Source organism: Dendronephthya gigantea, unplaced genomic scaffold, assembly GCF_004324835.1.
Source record: "Dendronephthya gigantea isolate DGI-Jeju-01 unplaced genomic scaffold, DenGig_1.0 000005F, whole genome shotgun sequence".
NCBI classification, from domain to species: Eukaryota; Metazoa; Cnidaria; class Anthozoa; order Malacalcyonacea; family Nephtheidae; genus Dendronephthya; species Dendronephthya gigantea.
Genome location: NW_021163015.1, coordinates 4,093,463 through 4,106,722, shown reverse-complemented (window position 1 = coordinate 4,106,722; position 13,260 = coordinate 4,093,463). Strand labels below are relative to the sequence as shown.

General features: G+C 34.0%; 3 protein-coding genes across 6 annotated transcripts in view; 1 reads left to right on the top strand and 2 right to left on the bottom strand.

Annotated features, from left to right (window-relative positions):
• Positions 1 to 143: 143 nt before the first annotated feature.
• On the top strand, positions 144 to 1,022 carry LOC114516032 (28S ribosomal protein S18c, mitochondrial-like). The gene is made up of 6 exons (XM_028535381.1): positions 144 to 280; positions 365 to 444; positions 520 to 594; positions 666 to 732; positions 800 to 859; positions 931 to 1,022. Exons 1-6 carry the CDS (start codon positions 166 to 168, stop codon positions 987 to 989), a joined length of 456 nt encoding a protein of 151 aa, XP_028391182.1. The 5' UTR covers positions 144 to 165; the 3' UTR covers positions 990 to 1,022.
• Positions 1,023 to 1,102: 80 nt separating this feature from the next.
• On the bottom strand, positions 1,103 to 3,155 carry LOC114516031 (BRISC complex subunit Abraxas 2-like). The gene is made up of 10 exons (XM_028535380.1): positions 3,051 to 3,155; positions 2,887 to 2,977; positions 2,583 to 2,619; positions 2,423 to 2,489; positions 2,233 to 2,344; positions 2,071 to 2,167; positions 1,801 to 1,926; positions 1,647 to 1,731; positions 1,455 to 1,578; positions 1,103 to 1,367 (listed from the first exon to the last, which is right to left on the bottom strand). The coding sequence occupies exons 1-10, from the start codon at positions 3,120 to 3,122 to the stop codon at positions 1,123 to 1,125; spliced, it is 1,056 nt and encodes a 351-aa protein (XP_028391181.1). The 5' UTR covers positions 3,123 to 3,155; the 3' UTR covers positions 1,103 to 1,122.
• Positions 3,156 to 4,664: 1,509 nt separating this feature from the next.
• LOC114516216 overlaps positions 4,665 to 13,260 on the bottom strand; it is a 29,165-nt gene continuing 20,569 nt past the window's right edge. For 2 of the 4 annotated variants that reach the window (XM_028535633.1, XM_028535632.1), the window contains 8 exons: positions 12,237 to 12,906; positions 11,781 to 12,035; positions 7,880 to 8,306; positions 6,835 to 7,679; positions 6,647 to 6,749; positions 6,512 to 6,564; positions 6,317 to 6,414; positions 4,665 to 6,161 (listed from right to left, as the gene is read on the bottom strand). In XM_028535633.1, coding sequence (XP_028391434.1) covers positions 4,754 to 6,161; positions 6,317 to 6,414; positions 6,512 to 6,564; positions 6,647 to 6,749; positions 6,835 to 7,679; positions 7,880 to 8,306; positions 11,781 to 12,035; positions 12,237 to 12,278 — 3,231 coding nt within the window. In that variant the 5' untranslated portion in view covers positions 12,279 to 12,906 and the 3' untranslated portion in view covers positions 4,665 to 4,753. The remainder of the gene's footprint in view (positions 6,162 to 6,316; positions 6,415 to 6,511; positions 6,565 to 6,646; positions 6,750 to 6,834; positions 7,680 to 7,879; positions 8,307 to 11,780; positions 12,036 to 12,236; positions 12,907 to 13,260) is intronic. The other 2 variants (XM_028535634.1, XM_028535635.1) reach the window with 2 other exon arrangements.

Sequence of the window (13,260 nt, the reverse complement as noted above, 5' to 3'; positions counted from 1 at the left end):
TTAAATTGAAGCATATCTGCATGGTTTTTCATTGTTTGAATAGAAAGGATTCAATGTATTTCAAACTGGTACTAGAACAAAAAAATGATCCAATTATACTTTCCATCGATGTTTTTTTTTAATTCAGACTTCAGAGGATAACCTTGGGACTTGGGTATACTCGAAATGGTTGCACTTCATTTGTTTTTCCCTGTATTTTTCCGGCGTTCACAAACTCACTTATTTTCTTACAATGGATTTGGAGTTCCAAATTCTCGTAACTTGACATTAAATTCCTCAGGCAAGTATTTTATGAATCTAATATTGTTTTGGATGGCTTTGATGGAACTATTTGGTTTACTATTATACACTATTATTCATAAAGTATGTGGAAAATATCATTATGTCAAGAAGAAGAGAAAATTGAAAGAAGAGAGACGAACTAGACTTGAAGCCCGTTTAGAGGTAGGCATGCATAATATTTAATTGCAAAAAAATAGCTGTTCACATTTCATAAGTAATGTGATGTTGTGTTAACAGAAAATGGATCCTGAAGACAGACCAACTGGCTGTTTACTTTGCCCAAAACATGGAGATATCACTATTGACTACAAAGTAAATGTTTTCATTGTTCCAAGAAAAAAGTGAAATTGTGTTGAATAGTGTAAATTGTTTTCTACTTTTAGAATGTGAGATTATTGTCCCAATTTGTATCCTCGCACACTGGTCGTATATACAGCAAAGAAGCCACAGGTGGTGTTTAAACAGCAATTTATAATAATAATTTAGACACAGTATAACCAGTTGCAATCTTTTCTAGGTCTTTGTCAATTTAAACAAAACGAAATAAAGAAAGCTATCCATCGTGCTAGATCATTAGGTAGGCCTGTTAATTGATTTTCTTAATAAAGATGGGTATTAATTAATGAAATTTCCAAAACGTGTTTTCAGGTTATATGCCATACACAATGAAGTACTTGGCCTTTCATCAAGATCCAAAATTATTTTGATTCATCACTTTCCTTGTTCTTGTAAAACATAATATTAAATTTAGAAGCTACCTACACATGTATGATACTTACAACTGGGAATGTTTCCATATGTTTAGATACCAAAATATGGTCACACATAGTTGAACTAATCTTAATATTGTGGAGATTTTTTTCGAAGGTTATACGTCTTAAGCTTGTTGTCCCCATTTGATTCCATTGTATTAACATGATTAGCAGATATTTCCACAAAGTCTTTTTCTTGCACGCTATGCGAATCAATATGTCCTGCAACAACTAAATGTTTTGTTGGATTTTTTGAACCTTTATCTTGTGTATCCACATCCTCAAAAGACATCAAATCTTGATCACTTTCATCATCTAATACAATAAGATCAACTAACAAAAAAAAAATAAGTATATTGTTATTTTGTATTCAATAGCCGAACATATTTTTTTCAAATGTATTTTGTCAAAAATATTTACTTCTTGCTTCTTTTCTTGATCTTTTTTCTTGTTTTGCTCTTTCCAGTTGTTCTTTAAGAATCTCAATATCATCTGACAAGTTTTTCAGCTGTGTTTCACTTTTATGGACAGTTTTCTTTAAACCCTGAAATATAAATTGATCTGAGTTTCTTGAGTCAGTGAAAATTGCTATGGTATCAAGAATGATTATACCTTCATTTTTATCAACATGTTTTTGTACATTGAACGTGCATGTCTCACTTGTTGTAACTGCCCTACATTGTCCAGGAACTCATCACTGAAACAATTAAACTTCATTTAGTTGCCTTTGATATTGTGTGGTGAACAGTGACCATTAGGTACTCACCGAAATGAACCAATGACATTCTGATACAGTTTTGACGTGGAGGTTGTTGGCTCATCTTTATGCTTATACTCTGTTTGGGCAGTATTTCCAAGATTTATGATTTTTATTGGTATTGCTTCATAACCTCTGATGATAATATATAAATAAAAATATCGGACATTTTACATTAGGTGATAACTATCCAATAGAAAAACAACAAAAGAGATCTTAAGAGTATTCCCATTTAGGTTTTTATAGCAGAAATGTGTTGTTTCAACAATAACAGCTTACCTGCTATGGTGGGTTTTGCAGTAAAATGCTAAATAATTATACGCATGGGTGGCTAGATTGTCGGTGTGTTGTGATGAGAAAACAGAGAAAATGAAATCTAAAGAAAGTAAAATATATTACACAAGTGACAAATATTTTGCGAATGAAAGAAAGTGTCATTACTTTCTGAATCCTCAATTCCAAATTGCTCCAACAGACTTTTATGAACAGCTTTCTCTCTCATTGACACACCAAGCCTTGTGTTTCTTCTAAATTTAAACCATCCTAATGCAGCCTAAAGAGATGTGAAGGAAAGGGTTTATATCAGAAATATTTTCTGAAGTCAAACTTTAAAAATTTCTAAAACCAATACCTGTCTTTTATTTCCTAGAATTCTGTCAAGTTTCTCTGAATGCACATGTCCAACTCCATCATAAAAACTGGGAACAGTTTAAGTATTATATTTGAATATTTTTTATCATGGTAAAATGATGCAGGAAATAAAGAATTGTAATCATTGGACAACTCATAACCTGAACAATCCTTGACAAACTGCAATCTCTTGGACGGCTAAAAAAACAAACACATCGAAGACAAAATCCTTGTAAAGACAAAATTTCCAATATACCAACATGGATAAGATATATATTAGGGTTAATTTGGAATTTGACTGCTTCTATTTTCAACCTATGACGTCATTTATTCCTTATAAAATATTGAAAAATATTAATTGAAATTTATAGTTTTTTATGTAATTTTAAACATACAATTTCAATCTAAAATTAACTTTTTAAATGCCCACAAAGACACTTAAAAAATAAAACAAGATAAACCCACCAAAAATACGATTATGTTGTATGTTTACATCCTGAGTATCACTGACAGTAGTCTCCGTAACATCTTCGATGTCTCCCAGTAAAAACCCTTCCTTTAAGAGATGAACTGCCTGGTTAAAATAGACAAAATATTTATATTGAACTTCACAATCAGTGATAACTTACTACATCTCCCTGGCTGTTTGCGAGTTCCAGAAATAGAGAAGAAAAAACACAACCCGAAATTTGAACTTCCATCTTGGAAACAATTTTACATGAAGTATTGTCAATTGTCATTCAAAGAAGCTTTCAGGCAGCACACTATTCCACAGCATTCCAGTTTATTATTATGTTAATGTCCTTTCTTGTGTATTATTTTTCTCCCAAAAACATCAGAAAATGAAAAAACCTGTTTTGAACTAGTATTCCAGAATGGATTATATTGCTCATTACATCCCTCAGGAAACCTGTTCGTCAATACATGGCTAAAATGTTCATGTTTCCCAGTGCATGTAACAACTAACAATGCTGTGTTGCACCCCGTGGAAATGTTTGCAGAAACCTACTGAAGTCTATTAGAAGGGGTGATGACAGAATTGTTTCTTCAACCCTAAACCAATATGAGATTTTTTGCATTTGATGAAACACCCCCCTTAAATTTCTGGGGTTTTTGCAATAGCAGCAACCTGCAGCTAAAATATATGCTATGAATATATTTATTTTCAGTCTGTCATATACAAACAACATGAAAACTTGCAAACATCTCAATAGTAAAATAAGGAAATTTATATTTTCATAATATTTCTGTTTACATAGCATATATTGAGAGAGAGCCTTACCATTTCAAATGATGCTTCATGGTATATTACCCATACAAATGGTTACAGTAGCTCACAGCTTGTGAAGTTCTATTAGCCAAGCTAACAATGGAACAGATTGTCGTACAATTGTTAATAATTTACATTACATAATTCATTTCTACACTATACAATTGTCAATTGCTTTAGTGCTGAAGATGGACATTGGTCACAACATCAACAACACAAGTTTTCCCCCAGTTAGTTTCACCTGAAGTGAAAAGCTAAATGTTTTCAGGATTGAATTTGCAGGAATTCATACTTTATTTGAGGTTCTCGGCCACCCTCCAAAATGAGCAAATTTCCATTTTTATACATCCAATCCATGACATACGTGAATGCACTTAGTGTATGCTATTTCTCAGCCCGTATCGACTCGCACAGCAAACTTATCTTCCTTTCAGAAACATAAGCCGTAATTGCAGTAGCCAGTATATGATATGCCCCAAAGACGACATCCATTCCAAACTGAACTTGTTCAATATGTGACCACGGATTTAAAATTCTTCGACAAACTTTAAACACAAAATGCAAAATAATATTTATCAATATTGCCAGAGTTGCTACGGTGATCCCTGAAACCAGACGATAGGCATAGTAAAGATAAGGACTTTCTTCGTAAAATATTCTCTCTCTATATTGTAAATAAAGATCCTCGCCAAACCAATTTGAAAATAAAGCCATCATTTACTTTCGAACCTGCTTCTTCCACCGATTGTTTGTTTACATTAGGGATAATATTGGTCTTATTCAACGAAACCCCATGTGGAACAATATGTACCCAATTATCCACATTCCCCGCGTATCATGCTAATATTTGCTAATATTACCAAGACACCACCGAAATTTAAAAAAGTCGAAACAGCAATACAATAAAATACGTTTAATATAATTAATAACGAAACAACTGTTACAGAACATTACAAAATAAATAATTCTAGACGCAAAATATTTTCTTTCATCATAGAAAATCTATACTATTTACAAAAACGAATCTTGTGGTAATGTCTGCCGAGTAAAGGCCACTCACCATTAACTGTGGAGTATATCCATGGGGTAGGCAATCTCCTGTTGATAATAACCTGGTATTGGTAACTGGTACAGTGTGTTGGGATCTGTTCCTATAGTTGCAATGATATGGGGTGTGTAAGGTGGAAATCCCGGATGACTAGGGGCAGGGAATACTTGATGAGGCATGAATATCCGTGACGAAGCACGAACAGGGAAGGTATTTGGTAAATCATAAAGTTCAAAACCTCCGTGTGGATAATGTGACGGTTGAAACACTGGTACTGAGAACATAACGTCACGTGGACTATGTGCGCGTTTTCCTGGTATAACATTTGTCACAAGTATCTCATCTCCTCGTGCGTGTTTACGCATTTCTCGCGACTCTTCCACGTGGTATTCGTTAGGAACACTAAACTCGTTCACAGGATCATAATGCGGTAGATACTTTGGTTTACGTTCAAACTCCGCCGACGTTTTCCCATCAATTTTCTTATGGGGTACAAACGTGACTGGATAACCTTCAGTAATGCAATCCTTCGTATTACGACGTATTGGATCTGCACTTACACGTTCACTGGTGTAGGTATTCTGGCGAGCACTTTGCTGTGAATCATATGAAAAGTTTGCTGTATATGTTGGGGACAAATTGTCTGTATTTGTTGAATACATCGTAATTGGACTACTTCGACTTCCTCTGGTAATAATCTCAAGTGGTGAGTCCGCTGGTTTGTTGTAGTGGTGTTGTGTACTTGAATACGACACCACTGACCGTCTTTCTTGCAGTCTCTGATAGCTGACTGTTGGTTCAGTCTTAACAACAGAATGCGATGTCCTATCTTGATGGATTGTATTTCCTTTGTTTTGTGGTTTCGTGGTAGTCAAATGAGAAATATTCTGTCTGTCTTGCATCAAACGACCTGACACATTATGTTGTTGACTCGATGGGACACCATCTTTCTGATGACTCCCCTCTGCAGTACCAACTGGTTTGAACCGGGTATCTTGCATCCCAAGAGTTACTGCCGGTTTTAACCGAACGTCTTTCTGGCTTTTCACACGAGACACCACTGGTTTTAACCGAGAGTCATGTTGACTTATTACTGCAGTTATAGATGGTTTACAGCCAGTTAGTTGTTCGTTTTGTTCCGAGCCAATATTTATTGACTTGCTGTGCATGTTCGATTGCTTGACCATAGGTTGACGGACTATTGAATTGCTGTGTGTATCCAATATTGTGACCCCGGGATGAGACTGTTTCTCTTGTTTGTTTGTCGAGAGGAGAAATGACTCATTTTGAGAAACAACGTTTCCATTTTTGTCTTTATGAGGTGAGATGAGGCGGTCTGGTGATGGAGATTGAGAATCAGAGCTTTTTCCATCGAGTAGATACTCTTCGCCCCTTGTATATCGTTCGTATGGTAGCAACAGTCTAGAAACAAAGAGTTATATTAAATTTCCCCCCACCTTGTCCTCCATTTCATTACTTATTACAGGCATAGCCTCAGTATGTCTACGGTTTATTCAAATATAAGAAACCCAAAATAAATTTTGTAATAAAGTTGACAATCTATGAAATTAACGTACTTTTCATAATGTCTTCTTGAATTTGTGGCGGCGCTTGTAATGCTCGGAGCTCCTCCAACTTCGCTATAAACTCGTCGCCACAAACGCTTATTCGTCACCTACAAATCAAAAAGGACAATTTATTCAGCAATGAAAATTTTATCTTTACAATGACATTGCAATTTTCTGACTTTCACATTAAATATCAACACTAACCTGATCATATCCGCCCAACGACCGAGTAACTTCATACATCTTGAATAAATTAACTGTTTCCAAAAAAAAAAGCATTTTAATATCTCAAAAAATAAGGAGGTAGATGAACTATAATTTATAAATAAATTCACATACTTTTCCTGAAACCCAAAGCTGGAATCTTCTCAATTGGTGATCCTCGTTTTCTCATGAATATTTTTAAATTCTTCATAAATTCCCGCTCTTCCTCACTCTGTGGCTGAAACAGAAACAATTTTTTTTCACAAAACGCAATAGACATTGAAGTGTACAGTTCAGAAGTTTAGATTCTTCAAGACACTTACCTCAGGACTATATTCCTCATTTTCCGTCATAAATGTATTATTATCATCTATTATTTCAATTTTTATCTGTACTTCATCATCGTCTATTAAAGATGTTTTTGGAGCTATTTTCATTTCAGATAATTTCAAACATTTGTTTGACTTTCCAGGTGGTCGACCTCGTTTTCTCTTCAAAGGTTGCTCAACTCTGGCCTCATTCTTCGTAGCTTCTTCTTGAGTTGCAATAGGAGTGCGAATAATTGTTGACATTCTGGGCTGAATGTGATGATTCGTTGTAATCGTTGCCGCGTGAGACACGAGAGACGGGTGAATAGTCGCAGATGAACCCAAGGAACAATTCTCGTCTACCGTCACCTCAATACATTTCTCTCTTGTCGTCTGCCCGTTAAACTCACACTGACCGCTTGATATAACTGAACTGGAAGGCAGCATCTTTAACGGGTCAGTTTTCTCCATGTGGTGACTGGATATTTGACCGCTGTACATCATAGCAGGCTCGGTAAACGGTCGGAACTGACCGTTAGGGCTTGGTTCTTCTCGTTCAATCTTCACCAACCTTGGAACTGGTGGAATTGCTAAAAGTTTACAATCGTTTTCCTGTTTAACAGATCGAATAACTCCGATTTCAAAAGGTTTTTCTTCTTTAATGTTGGCCACAAGCTTTGGAGGACATGGAAGTTCTTGAACTGAACTTGTCTCTGAAGTGTCAGTTTGATTATCGTCAGAGCTCTCAACCGCGTTTGCAGTTTGTTGATCAACATTTGCAGTATTTTGTTTCGTCCCATCTTTGGAAACAGTTCTTTTAGACATCTTCTTTTTCCGAGGTCGGCCTTTTAGAACAGGTGCTAAAATATTTTAGAGTGTCAATTAATCTATGTGTTCTATCGCAAGATATTACAAGAACGACACTAACAAGCACAGTCAGGTTACGGCAGTTTGAATTCCAAGATAATCTAATTGTTCAGTTGAAAAAAGGCAGCGAAGAAAGTAGCGAAAGTCTTTGACTTTCTAGAGACTATTTCAGGAGAGTTCTGTGAGTGCCTACCTTTATTTTGACAAAACATATCAAACTTTGTTAATCCAGGATGGTGAAAACAATCTCTGGAAAAAGAGACCCACGTGGAATCATTGGCTTGAAGAACTCCGCCAAATGCTTTCATCGCCATCTTTGTCATCACAAGACCACCAAATAACTTTTTAAGCAACGACTTAAATCGACAATAAGCCGGAAAACTTAAAATCACTATTTTTGTTCGCTCTTTTGGAACCATCTTTTTCGTTTTTGGTTTTCTTTTAAGCAAGCGAAACTTTTTTGTATCCTCCGAATCAATATTGTCCGAGGGTGCGACTTCCTGGAGGTAAATTTCCGATATAGCTTTGACCCCGTATGACCATCCAGTCCCATCGTACTCTAAATTTACCATGTCTCTGCATTTTATCACGACTTTTTCATCTGTGTAGAGTAATTCATCCTAAAAGAGATACCAGACTTTGATTGATTGATTGTTCAGTGAAGTGAGGACAACCATTTACTAAGACTAGATGGTCTTAAATAGCAGTAATAACCAGTGTTTATTTCCTTGCACTGTAATTATTCGACCATAGCTCACGGGTGTTTCGCCTTGCGGGTAGACTGTGCTTTGTAGGTCAACCCCCGGAAAAGTATAATAGATTCAATAAAATTAATTTATATGAAAATAAAAGTACACGGAATTATATTCTTTGGAAATCAGACTAAACTTTTTCATTTTCAATTTCAAAATCATTTGTTTCCTATATTTTACGGTTGCATGCAGACCAACAGCCGTATCGGGTTCATCCATAATAAACCACAGGAAATAATTATCTTTGCATTTTGAAAATAATTTGACCATAGCATATTGTATCTTTTGACAATCTGTCACATCAGCGATCATAACAGAGAGACAGAGAAAAACACAAGATAATGTTTGGGGAAAAATCCTTAAACCAGCGCGTCGAAATCTCACAGTGGTGAGAAATAGCTTCGAAAATAAAAAAATCGGCGTTCACAATATTCATTGTTTTAGAAAATGACAACAATATTTATCAAAACCAAGAAAAAATTGAACAATACAACACTAGCATGATAGCTAAAATATTTCTCTATTAAAGAAACGTAAATCAATATACAAATCACTAAACAGAGAAATTTGAGACGAATCTAAGAGAAAATTACAAATGCCTAAAACATGATATAACAACAGGACATTTTCATTAGCAGCAGGCGGTCTTGAGATAAGACAATGCTCGTATTATTTTTAATGCACGTAAATATTACTGAGAGATAATAGTTGCCGAAAATAATGAAATAATGAGTGGAATTGTAAAGATTTTCTTTATTTTCAAATTCTATCTAAATTGTTCATAATGACAAGAAATTTATCCACGTTTTTCTGTCAATGCAATGATACCGCTAACATAAACCAGATGTTGAAATAAAAACATGCTGAAATTCGCATCGAAACATACTGAAAATTCTTTAAAACATACCAAAGTAACAAATACAAAAATTGAAACATAGAATTAGACATTCTTCATTCTAATTATTGGCATAGAAAAAAATATGTTGCAAATATTGTTTTCCCTTCACTTTAACTAGCTTTCATAATCATTGACACTGGACACGGTTATGTACGTAAAGAAGAGCCGACTTCCTTGAAGATAAGAAGCTTACTTAAAACAGCAAATATCACATTCAAATTAATTATTTTTCTGGCAACGATCAACCGATACAAAACAGTCGTCATATCAAGAAAGAAATTTTGATTTTTTTCGTACATTGGTTAACTCGATTTTCCCATTCAGAGAATCAGATGTTTCTGATTACTTCCATTCAAAATTTATGTAAAATGAGAGACAATATACGACCGCTATGTAGTTTTAAATTTGTTTTGACCGCAAGATATGATGCACATGTACCACTAAAATAAGCATTATAAAAGATACATTTCATTTGGTATTTTGCAACATTTATGACGCTAGCAGAGATTTTAAAATATTGTATGAAGATGTCACAATTTGATCTACGACGAGTTTTCATGTTACGTTAGTTAAGTGCGATCTTTTGAGACTCAAAGGGAAAGAAAAAATATCACCATTTCTCTATGCCTTAACAGTGTAAAAAAGAAATAAAATTTGTTCCATGCACATATGGAAATAATCTTAGGAGATTTGAAAGACGATTTTCCATGACAAGTTACATAAAAACCATATTTCACTCGAAAGGGAATTCTAGCAGGCTGTTCTTGTAATATTGGACCTGACAGATAGAATTATTACTGTTATATATCTATATTTCTGCATATATTCTTTTCAAATAAGTAAGGATTTAAGGTTTATTTCACTATAAATATTTCATTTTTTATTGTCAACATGTGGCCTAAATGTAACTTGATCCTGCCGTCGTTTTCGTACGGTTTGTGGCAATTTCTCTTGAAACTATTTCAAAATTTGAGCTTTTGAACTCGCACTTTATAATTTGTGTTATTCCGTAAAACGATTTCAAGTTTTTCTATGTTCCAAACGGAAAACACAAACATTGATAAATCTTTCTCTTTTGCTGTGATTAAGCCCTTTTGACATCGCTAATTTTAGAAAGGAAATTGTTGGAGACCATTATGCAGTATATCCGGCAAAAACTGAGAGTGTTGTACTGTTCTCGTGTGAAGTAACTAGATATCCATACGCGACTTAAAATTACTTTCGATACAACGCATGGCATTTATTTCTCACTATCATGAAGATGGTTTTAGGAATGTTTGACTTTTTATATATAATCATTGAAGTCAAGTCATTATGCCAAATAAGGATCAAAGAGATTTGCGTAATTAACGTATTGTGAGCCTCAAAAAAATTGAGATATTTTTTAATATTTTTTCCTTTTATTCGGCTAAAATGAGTTTCTTATTGATCGAACACCTGAGAAAGACGAAACAAACATTTGGACGATAATCTCCCAATACAAAGTGTTTTGACGATTCAAGACTTGGATTATTGATAAATAGTCAAAATGCAAATTGATACGCCACAATATACATTGTTTACAGAGCGAAACCTAAATCTGCACTCCATAAAACCATGTACACCGCTTTTCTCACACTTTCAAACTTACTCACGCATTTAAAAATTACACACGGATAGAAATTTTAACATCCATATATTTAAAACCAAAATTGGTGAAATATTTTTTGAAAAGAAATTAATTTACAAGGCGAAATCGATGGCGCGTAGCCAAATTTAAAATCGCAATTTTAAAAATACACTATTCGTTCTTAAAAATTTCGAACGCCAGCGAAAAAATTCCTTCTTGCGATTAATTGACTTACGTTGCAATTTTGGCGGGTAATTTGTTTTTTACTTGCGAAAACAACGACAGATTTTTGTATACATTAATATTTGAAGGCACAAACAAGTCACAAGGTGTCGTAACATATTGCCAGATTGATCGGAAGATTCCATTACAACACAAAATTGGCTCAAATTTCTAAATACTTTTGTCGCATTTTTGTTCCTCCAAAACGCGATAAATTCTTAAACTATGTAATCGGTGTTGGCCAGCAAAAACGGTATTTTTGTTAATCTCGGCATACAAAGAACTCAAATTGCTTTTATGCAAAATTCAAAAATAATTTGATTACAAATAAACTGTAGATAAGGAGACCGCAATTTAAAATAACGGCAAATACAGACATACTCATATTTAACACTATTGGAGTTGCTACTACATTAGAAGTTCGTTATTTAATTTAGAACGAAATAAAAAGTTCAAATTGTTCTAATTGAAGAATTCGAGTAAAAATAAGCACTTGTAACAAAATGCGATGAAGCGTAGTAAACAGATTACTGAAAACTTGATGGTATTATTAACTCAAATTTTATCTCATGCAAGAAATACAAATTATACTAGATTTTTATTTAATTCTTACCTTCCCATGGCAGCCTTGCCGTCCACCAGGAGTACTTTCAGGTCTAAAATATAATCTTGCTGATGCGAGTTTATTATCAGTATTAGCATCATGCCACAGCAGTTGAAATTCAGCAATGCAAATTGGTCTGTCCTTCGAATTGCGTATAAAATAGAAATCTCCCAATAAATATTCCCTTGATTCACCATTTGTTGTTATTTTGAAGCCTTTGTAAAACGTGTAAGCTCCGTGTTTCCCACAACTTGAGCCAACCCACTAAAAATTAAAAATTTAAACAAATTGACATTGCTAGATTCCTCGTGGATGACATATATTAAAACAATACTTGCACGGATTACATTCTCGGCAACATACAACTCCTCAAAAACTATCGCATAAAATGCTACAACATTTTCTAAATTTTCTCTATAATTTGTGATATTTTTGGCGAAAATCAAAGAAAACAATTAAAAATACCTCGACAACAGGTTCCGACATTCTGTGTGTTATAATCAACATCTATAAATCTCAACATGATAAAAGATGACCACAGTTGTTTAAAGTCACGTGACCTATTGTGACGTCATACCAAGTATTGGAATTCAAAACACAAAAGCAAGCACGTGTGTGTCATTATTCAGCGTTCGAAATACACCAATCAGGCACAAGCATGAAAACAATCTGCCAATAATATAGAAAAGAAAAGTATCCCCAGATATATTGCATAAAAAAGCGTAAGGTCGAGATCTAATGCAAAATTTTCGGCAGTTATTTGTTATTAATTTCCGCCCATCACTCAATATATCATTACAGCTTTTGATGACATAGTGTGGGCGCAAAGTGCTTATGTTGCTTGATGTTTTAACAAACTATCCTCCTAACAAATTTATTTTACTTACGTATTATTTCATGCGTCCCTTTTAGACTGCGCGTTTACTAATTTTCTTGTGCGTTTTTATTTTTCATGCCGTGAATGAGATTGTAACGGAAGTGGTTTTATAACCTATCCAATGAAATATCACCTTAAACACACCTCTTTGAGGAATTTTGTTTACAGAATTGTACCAAACATTCGAGCTCCGATTTCTAGCTCTCTTTCCCGATATAGAATAGATATCTGCGTCGTAATATCTTTTCAAAATGACATCTAAAAAATATCTGCGATTAATAAAACTTAATAATTATATAATATCTGTATAGAAAATTGTAAATATTGAACGTATTTTGCGACATAAAAATGGATTGAAATTTGACACCTGATAATTTTTCATTGATAAAATACTTTAGCTATAAAAATAAATCTTCACAACATAAATCGTAAATAGATAATAACTAGGAAAATAGTAGGTTTTCACCAGATTAGCTGGGTTAATTTTGATATTATGAATGAATTTATATATACGGAATATTGTAATATTGATTAATAAATTTCCTTTTTAAAATGGAAATAAATTTTATTCCAGAAAAATGGACATTAATTGAAGAGACTATTCAGGGGGGG